The sequence below is a fragment of the Lynx rufus genome, unplaced genomic scaffold, assembly GCF_022079265.1.
Source record: "Lynx rufus isolate CCGP_SWC_20201006 ecotype Redwood Valley unplaced genomic scaffold, mLynRuf1.p SCAF_4, whole genome shotgun sequence".
Taxonomy (NCBI): Eukaryota; Metazoa; Chordata; class Mammalia; order Carnivora; family Felidae; genus Lynx; species Lynx rufus.
Window position 1 is genome coordinate 111,894,398 of NW_025814856.1, and position 16,469 is coordinate 111,910,866.

At 35.8% G+C, this 16,469-nt stretch overlaps 1 protein-coding gene across 8 annotated transcripts in view; it reads left to right on the top strand.

The window, feature by feature from the left end:
* Positions 1–16,469, top strand: part of HDAC9 (histone deacetylase 9) — a 742,193-nt gene that overhangs the window by 283,651 nt on the left and 442,073 nt on the right. For 3 of the 8 annotated variants that reach the window (XM_047094862.1, XM_047094856.1, XM_047094860.1), the window contains exons 3-4: positions 10,336–10,577; positions 15,512–15,662. In XM_047094862.1, coding sequence (XP_046950818.1) covers positions 10,336–10,577; positions 15,512–15,662 — 393 coding nt within the window. Of the gene's footprint in view, positions 1–10,335; positions 10,578–15,511; positions 15,678–16,469 lie in introns of all 8 variants that reach the window. The other 5 variants (XM_047094855.1, XM_047094859.1, XM_047094857.1 and 2 more) reach the window with 3 other exon arrangements.

Here is a 16,469-nt window from a genome sequence, read left to right on the forward strand (position 1 = left end):
CAGTAATGTAATCTGTCTCTGATTTGAATTTAGCAAATAAAGAAATAATGCAGTGATTTTCAAACTGAATTCCATGGAATCTGGATTTCCAGGGGAAGGAGCCAGAGCGGAAGTTAGAGGGTAGGACATCAGTTCCTCCTGAAGAGTTGGGCTCGTCCTGGTTTTATATGTTGGGGCTGTTCGTAATGTTTTATTTGAAGAAAGTGTCAGCTGTTTAAAGAAATGTTTTTAAAAGTCAGTACAATCCTATATTAGAAGGTTTTAGTGGGACTTTAAGACTTTTTGGTTTGTAATAAAGATTTCCTTAGAACTTCACAAACAACCCAGATCTGGAGAAGGAAAAAAAAAAGTGCATTGGTGGAGATCCCGTTTCCATCCTGTAGGATTGAAGATTAGAGGGTAGATATAAAGGACATGGTTTGAATCAAAGAGGAAAAGGAGGGAAGCATCATACCTGGTAGCATCTCTGCTCTTTTCCTCCTCCTACTTTTATTATGTTCTTGTCTTGAGTATATTAAGCATTGAAGCTCTCAGGAAAGATTGAAAATTTTTTTCTGGTCAAAGGTATTTGTTTTTTGCTGGCAGGATACAAGAACACACAAAAGCTCTTTTTATCATCAAAAAAGAACATAGTTACATACTTCCACTGACAAGGGTTCCTGATAGAAGAGTGGGAACGCACCCTTGGAAAAAAGTCTGTTTTCTGAAGAAACAAATATGATTTGGACACGAAGAATGTTGTTGGAGATGGGTATCTGCCAAGAGAGCTAATTTAGTCAATCAATATTCACTAACCTTAAACTTACTTATTAAGTTTATTTTATGTGTCAAATGATGAACTGGAATACAGGGTTACAAGGGAATCTGCTGCTTCAAATATTAGGTTTTCATAAGCAGAAGGAAGTATTGTTAGCCATTTGCAAGTAGTTATAATTTAGTGATTGTAACCTAGAAGAACTTACAGGTTGTAGGAAGAAAAATGGAGAAGGAAACCATTTGTCGCACTTTCACAGAAATTCTTACACAAGTCAGTTTGCTCTTCCCAGATGATGAGTGCTATATGTGGCTAGATAAATAATTTCATAGATTAACACTTATATTTTCTATTTTGAGAAACACTAAAATTTCTCATCTACTGAAGGTTTCATTTACAGGTACCATTATGTCAAGTTAAATTTTTATCTCAAATTACAAAATAATATGGATTAGGTTCTTAGCTCCTATTACCTTGAAGTCCCATAAATTGGCTTGATCTAGTTTCCCTACTGCAAGAAGCTCAATGAAGCTTTTACTGGGTTCTCGAATAGTGAGGAACTAGGAAACACTGCGATAGTTTAGAACTAAGTGGGTATTACAAATGAGTTGGCAATTCGTGTTTGTGTTATGGTTTGTTATGACTGCTTAATTCAAAAGCATATTTGCAGAGAGGGAATTTGAATTAAGTAAATCAAAATAGTAAGGCTTTGATTAAAAAGTTAGCTTTCGTTAACTTAAATGTTGATATTTCAAGGCCTACTGAAATTTTAGTCATTTGTGGTTATTTTTGTTTCCTGTTCAGACCCCTGGGAAATAAGAGAATAGTAAATCAAAGCCCAGATTGCTTCTTGCGTGTATTTTCTTTTCATTTATGCCGTGTATTAGTGCACTTTAAGAAACTAAAGACACGTATAACTTGAACAGAATCACTTTGAGGGAGAAGTGTATTTCCGGAATAATCAACTTAAATAATTCTTGTTTTGAAAATTATTCTTTTCATGTTTGATAATTTCCTAATTCTTTTTTATTTCATGATGATGCTATTATAAGTAGTAACTGGAAAATCAGCTAAGAATATTGTACTACTAAAGTGAAGTTTGGGCAGCTTTGTCATCAGACTGAAGATGTATTATTTGTTTTCCCATTTCCCAATTTTAATGTTAGGTACAGCCACATTTATTAATTTCCTTTTTCAGAGAAAATGTGCTTTCTAAGGCAGAAATAACACTATACATTTCAATGAAAAGCTTTCAATTAAAGGTGTTCAGTATTTTTATAAAGTCAATTATTGGTTATTTTGGAGAAAGCATTGAAGAATTTTGATAAAATAACTTATTTATTCTTTATTTACCTTTATTAAAGAAGGATTTATTCTTTTCTATTTACATTTAGTAATTTCATTCTTCATTTTTCAACCTGGAGACCAGAAAATTCTTAGCTTACAGTTTATCTGTTTTGGCCTAATTTTCTTTTTTTTTTTAAGTTTATTAAATGATAGAGAGAGGGTGTAAGTGGTGGAGGGGCAGAGAGAGAGAGAGAGAGAGAGGGAGAGAGAGAGAGACAGAGAGAGAGAGAGAGAGAGAGAGAGAATCCCAAGCAGGCTCTGTGCGGTAAGCGCAGAGCCCCGCAAAGAGCTGAATCCCATGAACACTGATATCATGACCTGAGCTGATATCACTAGTTGGATGTTTAACCCACTGAGGCACCTGGGTGCTCCTTGCCTCATTTTCTAATAATATAATCTGGAATAATCCTTTACAAATTAGGCCTTATTGTTTCAATAATTTAGCACTGTGTCCTGTTCTTGGTGATCTCTGTTGAGACAAACAGCATAAATGGGTATATTTTATTTTACTCAGTGTTCCCACCCCACTTTGGTGATTATTACCTGTCAGCACACTGAATTTTAAGAGTACATTGTGACATGGGAGGGGTGCCTGGGTGGCTTCGTCGTTTGGGTGTCCGTCTTCGGCCTAGGTGATGATCTCGTGATTCGTGAGTTCAAGCCCCATGTCGGGCTCGGTGCTGACAGCTCAGAGCCTGGAGCCTGCTTCCAGATTCTGTGTTTCACTCTCTCTCTGCCCTTCCCCTGCTCATGCTCTGTCTCTGTCTCTCAAAAATAAATAAATGTTAAAAAAAAAAGAGTAGATTATGACATGGGAAGTGTGAAATGACACATTAGGTAGAAAAATATCTGAGATCATTTTTTTTTACAAATACTTATTCACTATTAATGGAAATTCATTCAGTTATCAATTATTTAAGCAGTCAAATAATATTTATCTGAAGTTTGAGCAGTCAAAAAGACCTAATAAGTAATTGTTTTAGGATTTTACTTGGGCATGTGTATACATGTGCATACATGCAGTGTTTCTGATTTTATACCCATGTGATTCCCATGACTATCATTTATTCATTTATTTTTTCATTCATTCCAGCTATGCATTAAGGCATTACTATATTTTTACGCTGTGCTAGGCACTGAAAATATACTCCTTTTTTCTCATGGAACTTAGGATAATGGTGAAGGGAGGCTAATGTTATGAAAAGAATTGAAGAATTTAATAGGAAAATGCAATAAAACTCAGAAGGACATCCTAGAGCAAGTCATTTTTATTATATGAAGGATAAATAAGAATCAGTGTAGAAAAATGGGGTGGGATTGGGTTTTAGGAAGTGATAATGTTTATGAGACATCTCTGAAACTTAGGAGAGCATGGTGTGTTTAAGGAATTGCAAGATCAATATGACTCACGTGAAGGGAAAGTAGGTGGTATTGAGGCTGGAAACACAGGCAGAAAGCACGCCATGGAGGGACAGGCCAGCTCTGTTAAAGATTGGGTTCTGGGGCACCTGGGTGGCTCAGTGGGTTAAGCGTCCGACTTCGGCTCAGGTCATGATCTCGTAGTTTGTGAGCTCGAGCCCCGCGTTGGGCTCTGTGCTGCCAGCTTGGAGCCTGGAGCCTGCTTCTGATTCTGTGTCTCCCTATCTCTCTGCTCCTCCCCTGTTCATCGTCTGTCTCCCTCAAAAATAAAAAAACATTTAAGAAAAAAAAAAGATTGGGGTTTGTTGATTGGTTTTCGTGACAGAGGACTGCTTTAGTAAAACAGGCAGTGGTAGTGGAGAGATCTTAATGGATACAAAAAGTATTTGAGTGTAGAAAATATCATTTCTGTCAATTGGATATGGGTAATAAAAGGGACACTTCAGTTGTCTCTTGTTGCAATAACTGAGACCAGAGGTGCTGGAGAAAGAGTAGTATTAGTTAAGTGGAGATTGCTGATAGTAGTTATACATTTGGGTTGCAAGTTTGGAATAGATGTTTAGGTTGGAGATAGAATTGTTACCATATAGGAAGCAAATAGTCCTGGGAATGGAAGAGATCACCATGGAGAGTCCTGGCGAGAAAATAGAAGGGGACCCAGCTGGGATTCTGGAACACCAACATCATTGCCTTTAATGTGTCATGTTTTCTAAACAAGTTTATGGGTTGATCTTCTGCATCAAAATATGAGTTCTCTGAAGGCTTTCCCTACTTATTGACTAAAAACTATTTTGTTATTAAATATGGCTTCACAAATATTTGCTGAATAAAGGAGTTAATGCAAAATGATATGTCAGCTTGATGATACATAAAAGCAATGACTATAATGTTGTTTTAGATACATACAGCCCTGTGCAATATCTGATACTTTCTTTAGATAGTATAATACTTAAGAATTTGTGCTGTAGTATACTTATGAGATAAAGGACTAGAGAGAAAAGATTCAAACAAGCATCAGACAGGGCCCTGTCCTTAGATAGCTTTATGCGCTGATGTAGCCAACAGGAGATAAGGAGTAAAAATGTAAATAAAATTACAAAGTTGTATATGTTTAGTTCCAAGAGACTCTTAGAAGGGTGGGGTGGCAGGTGATAGTCAGGTATCAGAAAAGGAAATATCAAGGTAGTTTAAATGGGCTTAAATCAACTTCGTGGAGTTGAAGGAAGAAAAAGATTTGAGTTCTTATATTTATTTCCCAAAACCCATGTATTCTATCCGAAAAACTCTCTTCAGTGATGAAAATAACCAATGACAAGGAAGTGGTAGTGAAGCTAGAATCTATCCTCCATTGCAGAGTAAACTCTTGAAAATTCCTCAAGGTGAGATTGACATACAGTGCTGTAGTTAGGGCAGAGACTATAATGAGCTACTTTTTGATTGCCTTCCACCCATCCCCAAGACCTCTTCAATAGCTTTTCAAGAAGGCTCACGAAGAAAACTGCTTATGTTAGCTGATCAGATAGTCCAAGCAACATTTGGTTCTCCCCAGATCTAGAAATTGTAGTTCGTATGTCCGCTTGCCAGTGGTTGTGGACAACCATTTCCTTGGTATAGAGAACTTAATTTTCACGTACACTGGCTGTACAGGTCTGCATTGGTGACGTTGTATTCTGAGTTGCAGTTGCTGTATATGAACATTAACTGAAATAAACAGGGTCCTAATGTTTATTACATTTTTGCAAGTTTTAACTTTTAGCTAAACTGACACATACAAATTGGTGGTGAGTCTGTGCCGATGCCATTTTTTTGTAAAAACCTGAAGTTTGCAGTCTACTGCTTTGAGATCTTACCAGAGGAACAGCATCAACAGGCTGCAGCCATAGTTGTGATTGTTGTAAATGGCCAAAATTGTGTGTCCGTAGAATTTTTCCATCTGTGGGGTTTGCAAGTTGTTCACTTAAAACATTCTTTAAAAGAATGGATTCTTGTTTATAAGATAAAGAGAAACCAAAGATTTCTGTTTATGAACATACAAAAATTCTCTCTACTTAACCTGTGCTGTAAATAACAACAGTATCTATGGTGAAGAATGAAACACTCCATGGCTACTAGATTATTCTCTGAACTCTGAATTAGTACTTTATTTATTTTTTTTTTTTAAATTTTTTTTTTTCAACGTTTATTTATTTTTGGGACAGAGAGAGACAGAGCATGAACGGGGGAGGGGCAGAGAGAGAGGGAGACACAGAATCGGAAACAGGCTCCAGGCTCTGAGCCATCAGCCCAGAGCCCGACGCGGGGCTCGAACTCACGGACCGCAAGATCGTGACCTGGCTGAAGTCGGACGCTTAACCGACTGCGCCACCCAGGCGCCCCTGAATTAGTACTTTAATAGTTTAAAAAATATATTTGTCAAAGAAATTTAGTTACAAGTATAAACAGGGTATATATGTTGCTTAAATAGATGTGATTGTTGTATACATCTACATGATATGAAATTTTGAAATGGGAGCTTTTTTGTTTCCATGTTCATTAAAAACTAAAAACAGTTTCTAAAAGAAAAGTTCATGAGTTGATTAATGCTAAAAGAAGAATAAATAACTATCAAAGAAACAATTAAGAAAGACACTGGAGAAAGAATGACAAGGGCTTTGTAAAGTGGTAATTAAGACTAGTTAATATATATGTGGAAATGTTCTGACTGGGCATGTGGTGTTAGAATTAATAATATAAATATAATATAACATATATTTGTGTTGGCATGTGTTTGAAATCTCAGACAAACGTAGTGAGTCCGAATAAAGCATGAAGTCTTGAGCTAAAGTAATTGAGGTCTGTTAAAAAAAAACATTTGTTTATAACTAGTGCTACTAATAACTACAATTTGTTCCATCAACTTCCTTCTAACTTATGTACTACTGGCACCTGTTCTAAGTAATTTGTAAGGAATTTGTATGCTCCTATGCAAGAAATGTTATGAATAGAGATGATTCCATTTCCTCATTGTTAAAATTGGTTGTTAATTTTTTTTCTTGTAAGTTGGTTATTTCTAATTATGATAATATAGCAGCTGTGGACAATGCCCTTTCTTTCACATTCTGTGATATGAAAGTGACTGTAACTTGTTGAAACTCAGCCCTGGTATTGTGTTACTATTATTGCTCCTGGAGAGGCTTATTAGCCTGTCACAGAAGCTGTAAGAAAAATCCATCATTTCTTTTGGAATACGATGAGTCTTTGTCACCCACAATACAATTAATGTTAAAAATAGAAAGAATGCTTATGATATGATTATGATTAGCCAGAGATGAGCTATTGTCCAAGGAACAGAACTAATCCAGCAGGCCAAAGATGACCTACACAGAACCATCAGTTTGCTGATTGCCATTTCTCTCTGAGTTTGATGAAATATTCATGCCTTTGCTCTCCTCTCTGCAAGCACTATTGATTTCTTGTATAAACGCTGCTATATTTAGTCTAGACAAATGGAATGTGGATTGCTGCTGAATAAATTGGATGAAAGACTGGGATCTTGCTTGCCGCTTTCTCTCAGTCTTGGGCAATTATTTATAATCAAGAGCAGTTTTTCTAAGTTGAGGGTGATTTTTCACAATTTAGTGATTAGTCTCTGAACAAAGGCAAGCAGTTAGACACAATCATTTCTGTTGGGATAGCAGGTTAAGAAGTCAAATTACCCTTTGAGGTTGACAATAGCTGTTTTGGAGAGTTCTGGGACTTTTTTCCCTTATCTTTTTTTGTGGGAAGGGTTTGTTTTGTTTTTTTTTTTTTTTTTTAGAGATTCGATGATCACAATTTATGGATAAGAAGAATGCCAACAAGGAGGGAGGCCAGTGTCTTTTGAAATTCTACATTTTGTCTTTATAGGGTTAAATTCTGACCTTTGTTTATTGGGATTTCCATGTAAACACTGGGGGCTGTAGTTTGGCCTTTTTAATGCAAAAATGAAATACGTCATTAACAGTCATTGCTTTTGGTTGGAATTATGCCAACTCTATAAATTAATGTTCAAAATCTCATGTTACTCCAGAGTCTTGATTGAAAGTTCTATAGCAGGTACTGCAACGAAGAGATTTTAGAGGCCACTATCCTCATTTAGTCCCCAACTCGTCACAATTACTATCTTTCCTTTCATAAACATCAGTGTTTTAGAAGACATTGTCCACCAAACAATGGTTCATTAATAAACTGTTTTACCATTTTCATTAAAGTGACATATGTAGCATCATCAACACAAGCTTCTGATCAATACACTGAAAAATGACCAGTGTTAGCAACCCAAGATTGATACCAGCCCCCCTTCCACCTCACCCACCTGCCTTGTACGTGCAATTCAAGTGACAAGTAAGGGCATTAATGTTTCATTCAGTATTTGCAGCCTTAACTTCTACAAACAAGATTTCTGTTAGCTTTTCTTGACTCAATGAAAATAGCTCTTAAATCCACATAGAATATAAACTTTGTAGTTCCCAACCTGGAATCTACAGATGTAAGTTACTTACAGTAGTAGTCAGAGCATTAAATGCAATTTGGAAAAATACAGAAAAGTAAGAAAGGGAAAATTATTCCTATTTCCACCCCAGATACAACTATCTTCTGTACCTCACCAGTCTTTGGTACACGAATTCAGAGACTAATACAGTTAAGAACCCAATGCTCTGGGAGGGTTGGAATTTTTGTCATTTTTGCTCTACTGCTGAGTCCAGCATCTAGCATCAAACCTGAGAATTTAAGGTTCTCAATAAATGTATATTGACTTAAACGATATTTATTTAAAGAGCTATCATAGGGTATGTGTCACTTCTATTACTGTTTCTTCACTTAATGTTGTAATAGCATTTTTCATGTTCCCATGATTTAATGATTGTGTATTTTTCCACCATATGGATGTGACATATTTCATTTAGACATTTCCTTGTAGTTGGTGATTTCAATTAAAATAATAATACTTCAATAAATAGTATGACATTGAACTGTTTTTTCCTGTTACTATTGTTTCCTTAAGATATCTTCCTACAGTTGGCAAACCTGAATCAAATGGTAAAATACTTAATACCTCTTCCTACATATCACCAAATTATTTTTTAGAAGTTTTAAGCTATTTGGTAGTGCCACTTGCAATACATGATTGTCTACTTGGTATTATGCTTACACCATACAATGGGCCATTATATACACACACAGGCAAATGCATGAATCATATAGATGATATTTAATGTTTAGAAAACAATGGCTTACTTTCACTTAAAATTTATATTTCTTTACTGGTAAAGATAAATTTTTTAAAATTGCTTATTTATATTCCTTTATTTTCTTTTTCCTTTTTCCATTTTTCTAGAAGTTTTAGTGTTTTTATTTTCTAGTACTAAATGGAAATCACATGCAATTTTATTTGCATACTCGTTCTTAATATTTTTGTTTTGTGAGCCACACAGTATCATCTAGTTTCATATGCAGGAAATTTCAATTTTTATATAACTTAAAAAACTCAGAGCATTTATTGAGAAATGTACTATATGTTTTAAGTCCTTGGAGTGGATTATTCCATTTAGTCCTTTTAATAGTTCCATGTTGTTACTGCCTGTCTTCCTTGTCTATGAGCTTTTGTGCTTATGCCTTCCATCCTACAAGTTATCTAACAGGAGTAGAATTATATGTGTGTGTGTGTATATATATATATATATATATATATATATATATATTATATGAATTGTTATGCATTGTCTAATTTATTTTAGATATTTAAAATTTAAATGTCCTATAATTATTCTCCAAATCTTCTTCCTCTAGTGGTTTGATTTGTTTTAGGCTTCCTCACCATTTTTCTGCCTTGCTCATTTTAGGAATAAGGTAACTGAAATATTATCATTTTAAGAACAGTACATAGAAAGTTGGCTACTTTCACTCCTTGATGTTTGGACCTGGGACCATTGTTGTGGTTGGTTAGCTAACCTACTCATCATTTTCAAGATTTTAGCATGCAGATCTGTCGTTTTCTTTGTTAGGTCCCATAGCCCTACAGATACCTTGCTAAAAAGCTTTAATTCTTAAGGAATTCCTTTATTTATTTGTTTGTTTATTTGTTTATTTATTTATTTGGGAGAGAAAGAGCACAAGTAGGGGAAAGGGGCAGAGAGACAGGGAGAGAGAGAATCTTAAGCAAGCTCTATGGCTAGCATGTGCCTGAAGCAGGGCTTGATTTCATGACCGTGAGATCATGACCTGAGCCAAAATCAAGAGTAGGAAGCTAAACTGACTGAGCCAACCAGGCACCCCAGGAATTCCTTAATTCTTAAGGAGTATATCTTAGAATATATCTTCTGATTCTAATTACAAACCAAAATGTTTGCAAGTGTAGAAATTGAGTTGTGATACTTCTGTGTTAAAACCTGGCACCTTCTCAACAGAGTTGCATTTTTTTGTCCTAAGTTTACCTGACTTGCATAACTGATCAAGTAGAATAGGTTTTATGAATGACTTATATACCAGTAAATGATTAGATTCATCTTTTTGGTGTTTTGTTTTGTTTTGTTTTGATTCATCTCCTTGAAAAGAGAAATTTAGAAGATTCATGAAGGGGTATTGGTGGTTGAAAATGAGCATAGGGTCCATTTTTTATCAAAACTAATATACAAAAGACTTATCATCGTCGTAAAAAATGACTACAGTAGTTGACCTAAAGTTTGTTGTAGGGTATAATCTCTTTTATTTTTTGTTTGTTTCCAAGTCACTGTGCTAATTTCTTATCCTCTGTCATGCCCCCTACCCCCGCCCCTTTTTTCCCCCTGTTTCTCTAGTGGATGTGAAATCAGAGGTTCCTGTGGGCCTGGAGCCCATCTCACCTTTAGACCTGAGGACAGACCTCAGGATGATGATGCCTGTGGTGGATCCTGTTGTCCGTGAAAAGCAACTGCAGCAAGAATTACTCCTTATCCAGCAACAGCAGCAAATCCAGAAGCAACTCCTGATTGCAGAGTTTCAGAAACAGCATGAGAACTTGACACGGCAGCACCAGGCTCAGCTTCAGGAGCACATCAAGGTAGCAAATGTTTCTTTGCCTCTGACCTTTTCACTCCAGAAGCCTGCAGCATGACATGAGCATAAGAAGGAGCACTGGGGTGGGGAGAGGAGGAATGTTTAAGACATGGAGGTATGGCTTGGAGGAAATTGTGATTTTACTGGTGAAAACCTTGGGTAAGTAGTAAGAGTGCTGATGAAAAACCTGCTTTGCTTCTTGGAGGGGCCTCCACTACTCTCATCCATTAGTTTACAGCATCAATGGTGGGAAATAGTGATTCTTACCTTCTGTTTATTCTCTGGTATGTGATTTTGTTCATTTGCCCCACTTATCTATTCTCCGCCAAGGAGAATCATGAATGACCCTGGGAAGATCCATTGTGTGTGTGTGTGTGTGTGTGTGTGTGTGTGTGTGTGTGTGTGTGTATTTATTTATTTATTTATTTATTTATTTTTGAGAAAGAGCACATGAGTGAGTGGGTGAGAAGGACAAAAGGAGAAAGAGAGAGAATCTCAAGCAAGCTCCATGCTCAGCACAGAGGAGCTCAATCCCATGACCCTAGGATCATGACCTGAGCCAAAATCAAGAGTTGGATGCTCAACCGACTGACCCACTGAGGCGCCCCTTCATTTTATATCTTTAAAGAATCTGCATAATCTATTTATCAGAAAGGATAAATTAGTCACTTTATGTGAAGAGAGAGACTTGTGTTGTTTTGGGTTTTTTTCGTCTATAAGTGGATATTCTTTTTTTTTTTAAGCTTTTATATAAATTCCAGTTAGTTGACATACAGTGTAATATTGGTATTAGGTGTACAATATAGTGATTCAACACTTCCATACATCACCCGGTGCTCATGACAGCACATGCACTCCTTAACCCCCATCAGCTATTTTCCCCCATCCTCCCAACCACCTCCCTATAAGTAGATGTTCTGAGTATTTTCCCTACGAAGAAGACCCTATAATATTCATTCAAAATAATGACAGAAAAAGCTCAGTAGAATTATATTTGAAGAAACCTGGGCAAATATTTTCAACATTTTTATATAAGTTCATTAGACCACAGATAAAAATTTATTAAAAGAATTTTGGATGTAGTTGACAGTTTGAGACCCAAGTTGTTTAAATTATTCTTGGAGAAATATGTCTATGTCCCAGAATATTTTATGATGGACTATTTTGTTGTCAAGTCATTTTACATGTATCTATGTATCTATTTATTCTTGTATCTTTGAGATAAATGTTACTTTAACTTTATTTGTGAAATGTTTCAAATTCTTGACAGAGACATTTAAAACAAGGCTATTTTGTCCTGATTAAGTACATGTTTAGTTTTAATTTATTATGACAGTAATATAAAGGAGCAAATATTTATAATAAAATTCCATTTTTATGGAATAAATAATAAAATGGAATTTTATTATAAATATTTGCTCCTTTATATTACTGTCATAATTAATTATGTACATCCTTCAAAATGATTTAAACACATGTTAATTTTCTAATACAATAAATTACACATTCTATCATATTTATAATATTGTACAAGACGCTTGATCTATTACTCACTTGCATATTGGATACAGCATATTTATGTCAGATTAATATAGATAATTAATCTGTGTTGATGTTATATAATTTTACCACATTAATATTAGTATCTGAGAAGGTAAAAGTTCTACCTTCTTCCTTGTGTTCTTTGTTTTTTAAGATATTTCCTTAGTCTGGAAAGCCTATTGTATCTTATATTCCAAAAAAGCCTTTGACATCTGGTATAAAATGTCATGAGTTTTTTTCTTTTACTAGTGAACTTTACTAAAAGAACTCTAGGGGCACCTGGGTGGCTCAGTCAGTTACGTGTCCAACTTCTGCATGTGTCATGATCTCATGGTTTGTGGGTTCAAGCCCTGCATCAGGCTCTGCGCTGACAGAGCCTGGAGCCTGCTTCAGATTCTGTGTCTCCCTCTCTGTCTGCCCCTCTCCTCCTCACACTCTGTCTCTCTCTCTCTCTTTCTTTCTCTCTCTCTCTCTCTCTCTCTCTCTCAGAAATAAATAAACATTAAAAAATTTTTTAAAAGAACTCTTGCAATTTATTGATCTGTAAGATACCCTAAATTAAGAGTGGAGATTTTGTTTTGGGTCTCATGTGGAAACAGTAGCTCATAACTGTATTGAGTAGAATAGGAAACCTTAATTTAGTTTACAGGATTATTTTTGAATGACTTTAAAGCATTACTATTTGACCCTTGAAAAATATTTGGAACATTGGTGTTTAGATTTCCTTCTCCATTCATTCTTGCCATGTTAGGATGACAGTGATGAATGAATAAGATTTATATTCTTCACCATACTTTTTGTGAAGGATTTTTTTAAACTTTTGTTCATTAAATAATCTCTACCCCAAATGTGGGGCTTGAACTCAACAGCCCTGAGATCAAGAGTCGCATTCTCTACCAGCTGAGCCAGCCAGGTGCCCTTCACCATGCTTTTTAAGGTAACTGTATAGTTCATTTTACTGTGGTACCTGACTCATGTTGCACTGAATACAGGGCAATAATAATAAGTTGCTGCTTTAAATACTTCTTTTCACTTATATTTGATGCATTTTGTAGTTGTAAAGAGCCATAGGAAAGTTTTTGAAGTAATGTATTTTTTCATTTTGCTCACAAGTCAATAGTAGAAGTAAGTAACCTGATTGTTACTTTAGCTCAAAGTAGTATAGTCAGTTTACTGACATCTGGAAAATAGAGGAAAAGAGGAGGCTCTTGACAGGAAAAAGATTCTGAGATAGCCAAAAGGAAAATTTACCTTTTAAAGTGATTTTCTAAAGTAGTAAGTCGTTTTCTCAGAAACTAAAGACCTAATTTAAATTTCCTTTCGAGTTTAGGAAGCTTTTAACTTTTTAAATTTTAATTTACTCTTTCATGGGAAAGGATAAGAATCGGTGCTTTTAACTTTCATTTGGATTTAATGTTTATGAGGAACACATAGTACATGAAGCTTTTATTAGCATCAATCTTTGGCTTCTGTCATCAACATCTCTTGAGTTAGATGTTGTTATCCCATTTTTCAACCCACATAAGCTGAGACAGAAATACTGTAACTTGCCGAAGGACACACAGCCAGTAAATGGTTGTTCCAGGATTTTTAGCCTTGCCTGGTCTGCCATCGAAACTACCACATCATCCTCTCTGTGTCCTGTATCAGTCCAGAACATCTGAAACTGGGGGTTGATGTTTTATTTCCTTCTCTTTTTTTTTCAATATCATTCCTGCAGTCTTCAATAATGAATAGTAGCTATGGAGATTAAATTGTGTGATTTTTCTAGTTTTCTAAAATAGATTAAATTTCAATTTCACTGGGGCTTTGGTTGAAGCAATGAATCAATTTGACCACTCCCAATAGCTGTAAAGAGTTAATATTTAGGAGTGCCTGGGGGGCTAGGTCGGTCAGGTGTTCAACTTCTGCTCAAGTCATGATCTCGTGGTCCATGAGTTCCAGCCCTGCATTGGGCTCTCTGCTGACAGCTTATAGCTTGGAGCCTGCTTCGGATTCTGTGTCTCCTTCTCTCTCCATCCCTCCCCTGCTCACACTCTGTCTCAAAAATAAATAAACATTAAAAAAAATTTTAAAAGAATTAATATTCAAGGCATAGTTTAAGTGAAGTTATAAACTTTTCCTTTAAAATGGAGTATGTAGAAACATCCAATAAGGGACTGGTATCTCAAAGCCAAAATGGCGAAGATTTTAATATGAAGAGTAACCAGAAATGCTTGTAACCATATCCTTCTGAGAGAGGTGAGGCTATTATGGTCTGCATACAAAGTTGGCTTCCTTTTGCTTCAGAGTAACTCTCATGCCATTCCACAAAGCTTTTTGGTTTTGTTCTCTTACTTTTCAACAAAAATTTCAGACTTCTCTTAGATAGATACCTAAAACAGCAAATTATGCTAACTTCATTAGGACTGAGATCTAAATATAGTAATAATCATTAAAATTAGTGTCGTTCAAACTTACCCAGTAAATTCCATATGCATTGTGAGCATGATGTGTGAAGGAGATTGTTTTTCTGACATATGAGGACCCAGGGCTTTAAGTAGTTTAATAAGGTGTCTAGATTTCTTATCTGGTAATATCAGAGCCTGGGTAGAACTCCTCGTCTTTAGGTATTCGTCAGTGAGCACATTTACTGTTATTCATTTTCTCTGCCTGAGAGAAAACTGACATCTCCATACAGTTTTTAAGAAGCCTTCATATTCATGTTCTTCTTTGTTTGGAAGTGAATTCAAGGGATTCAGACAACCAGATAGTAGTTTAATGGAAGTGACTTCATTTTGACCACTCTCTCTATTCTGAATGTTTTTGCCTGCTGGATGAATGAATGAACGTTTGCTGCTTTGAGAACAAAGCCTATTTTGGATGTATAGATTACATTAATCTGAGAACCTTCTCTGTAAGGTTTAGGAATTTTTAACATTCATTCTGTTTTAGGTAGACTTCTCCCAAATTAACTTATTTCTCACCATTCCTTAGATTTGATTATTTTCATACTATTTCTCAGGATAAGAAATGAAGATTTCCGTTGTTTATTTATAATGTGAGAGACGTGGTAAAACAGACTTCTGGGCCATTTCTGTCTTTGCCTGTTTTCATATGTTTCAGTTGTACAAAGGAAAGCTACTCATAGAACTAAAGATTACAGTGAATTTGGTAACGAGTTTTGGTGGGGCGGCCCAGGAACTGAAGCTACCTAAAAACTTGCTTATATGACATTAAGACCATCTGTGGCATTAGTTGGTTGTCGTTAGATTTCAGTCATCTACTGAAAAAGTGAGTAAAAATGTAAACTAAACGGAAACAAACTCCAGAAGCTCCTAACAGTTTGATGTTGGTCAGTGATGACTGTAACGCCTAAAGAAATTGCACACTCTCATGTCTTTCTCTTCTCGCAAGTTGCAACAGGAACTTCTAGCCATAAAACAGCAACAAGAACTCCTAGAAAAGGAGCAGAAACTGGAGCAGCAGAGGCAAGAACAGGAAGTAGAGAGGCATCGCAGAGAACAACAGCTTCCTCCTCTCAGAGGCAAAGATAGAGGACGAGAAAGTAAGAGGCACCAGGGTAAAAAACGAATCTCTTCCCTCATGTTTAGCTGATCGTCATTCAGAAAGAAGCCTGATAAAGAGTGGCATTAAACTTGTCAAAACTGTTTGCATTTAATTAAAAGAATGAATTATGGACTCAAATGTAAAGCTTTGACATTCACATATTATCTTTCTGCCTTCAGTCTGCAGAGGAAGTAAACAGAGCATTGTTTGGCAAAGATGCTTATTTCTGTTGTTTTTGAGGCTTAAAAACAAGGTTCTAGTCAAGCGATCTAGCTATGCCATATTGTTTTATAATAAACTTACTTTCACATTTCCTCACTATGCCTTCCTCCTGCTCAAGTTATAATTAATTGTTCTCTGTAAGTCAAGCCTTGCCTCCATTTAGTTTTTGAGTACCCAGACTTTGGGAAGATTTAAGGCAGAACGTTTGTTTAAAAAAACTATCCACAAGAGGGAGACAGATCCAAATAATTCCCCTATCTGAGGTCAGTTCAAAATCAGGATGTAGCAAGGTTTAAAATCAGATGACTAGAACTGGAACAGTCAGCAGTACTTATTTGTTTAATGCTCAAAAGAGGTTTTTAAAATGTTAGTTTTTCCAACTAGCAGTTCAGGAGAGGTCAGTGTATTGTGTTGTCATTTATGTTGTCCCCCAAGAGTCTTGATTTTTAAAAGGCAGTGTTTTAGTCCTCATTTTTTTTAAGTTTAGGAAAAAATTAGTGTTAATTCTGGGACTCCCCTTTCTGCAGAAGCAATTAAAGAAATCATCAAAGCTCCTATAAAAATTGGCGTTTTGAGCAGCAGT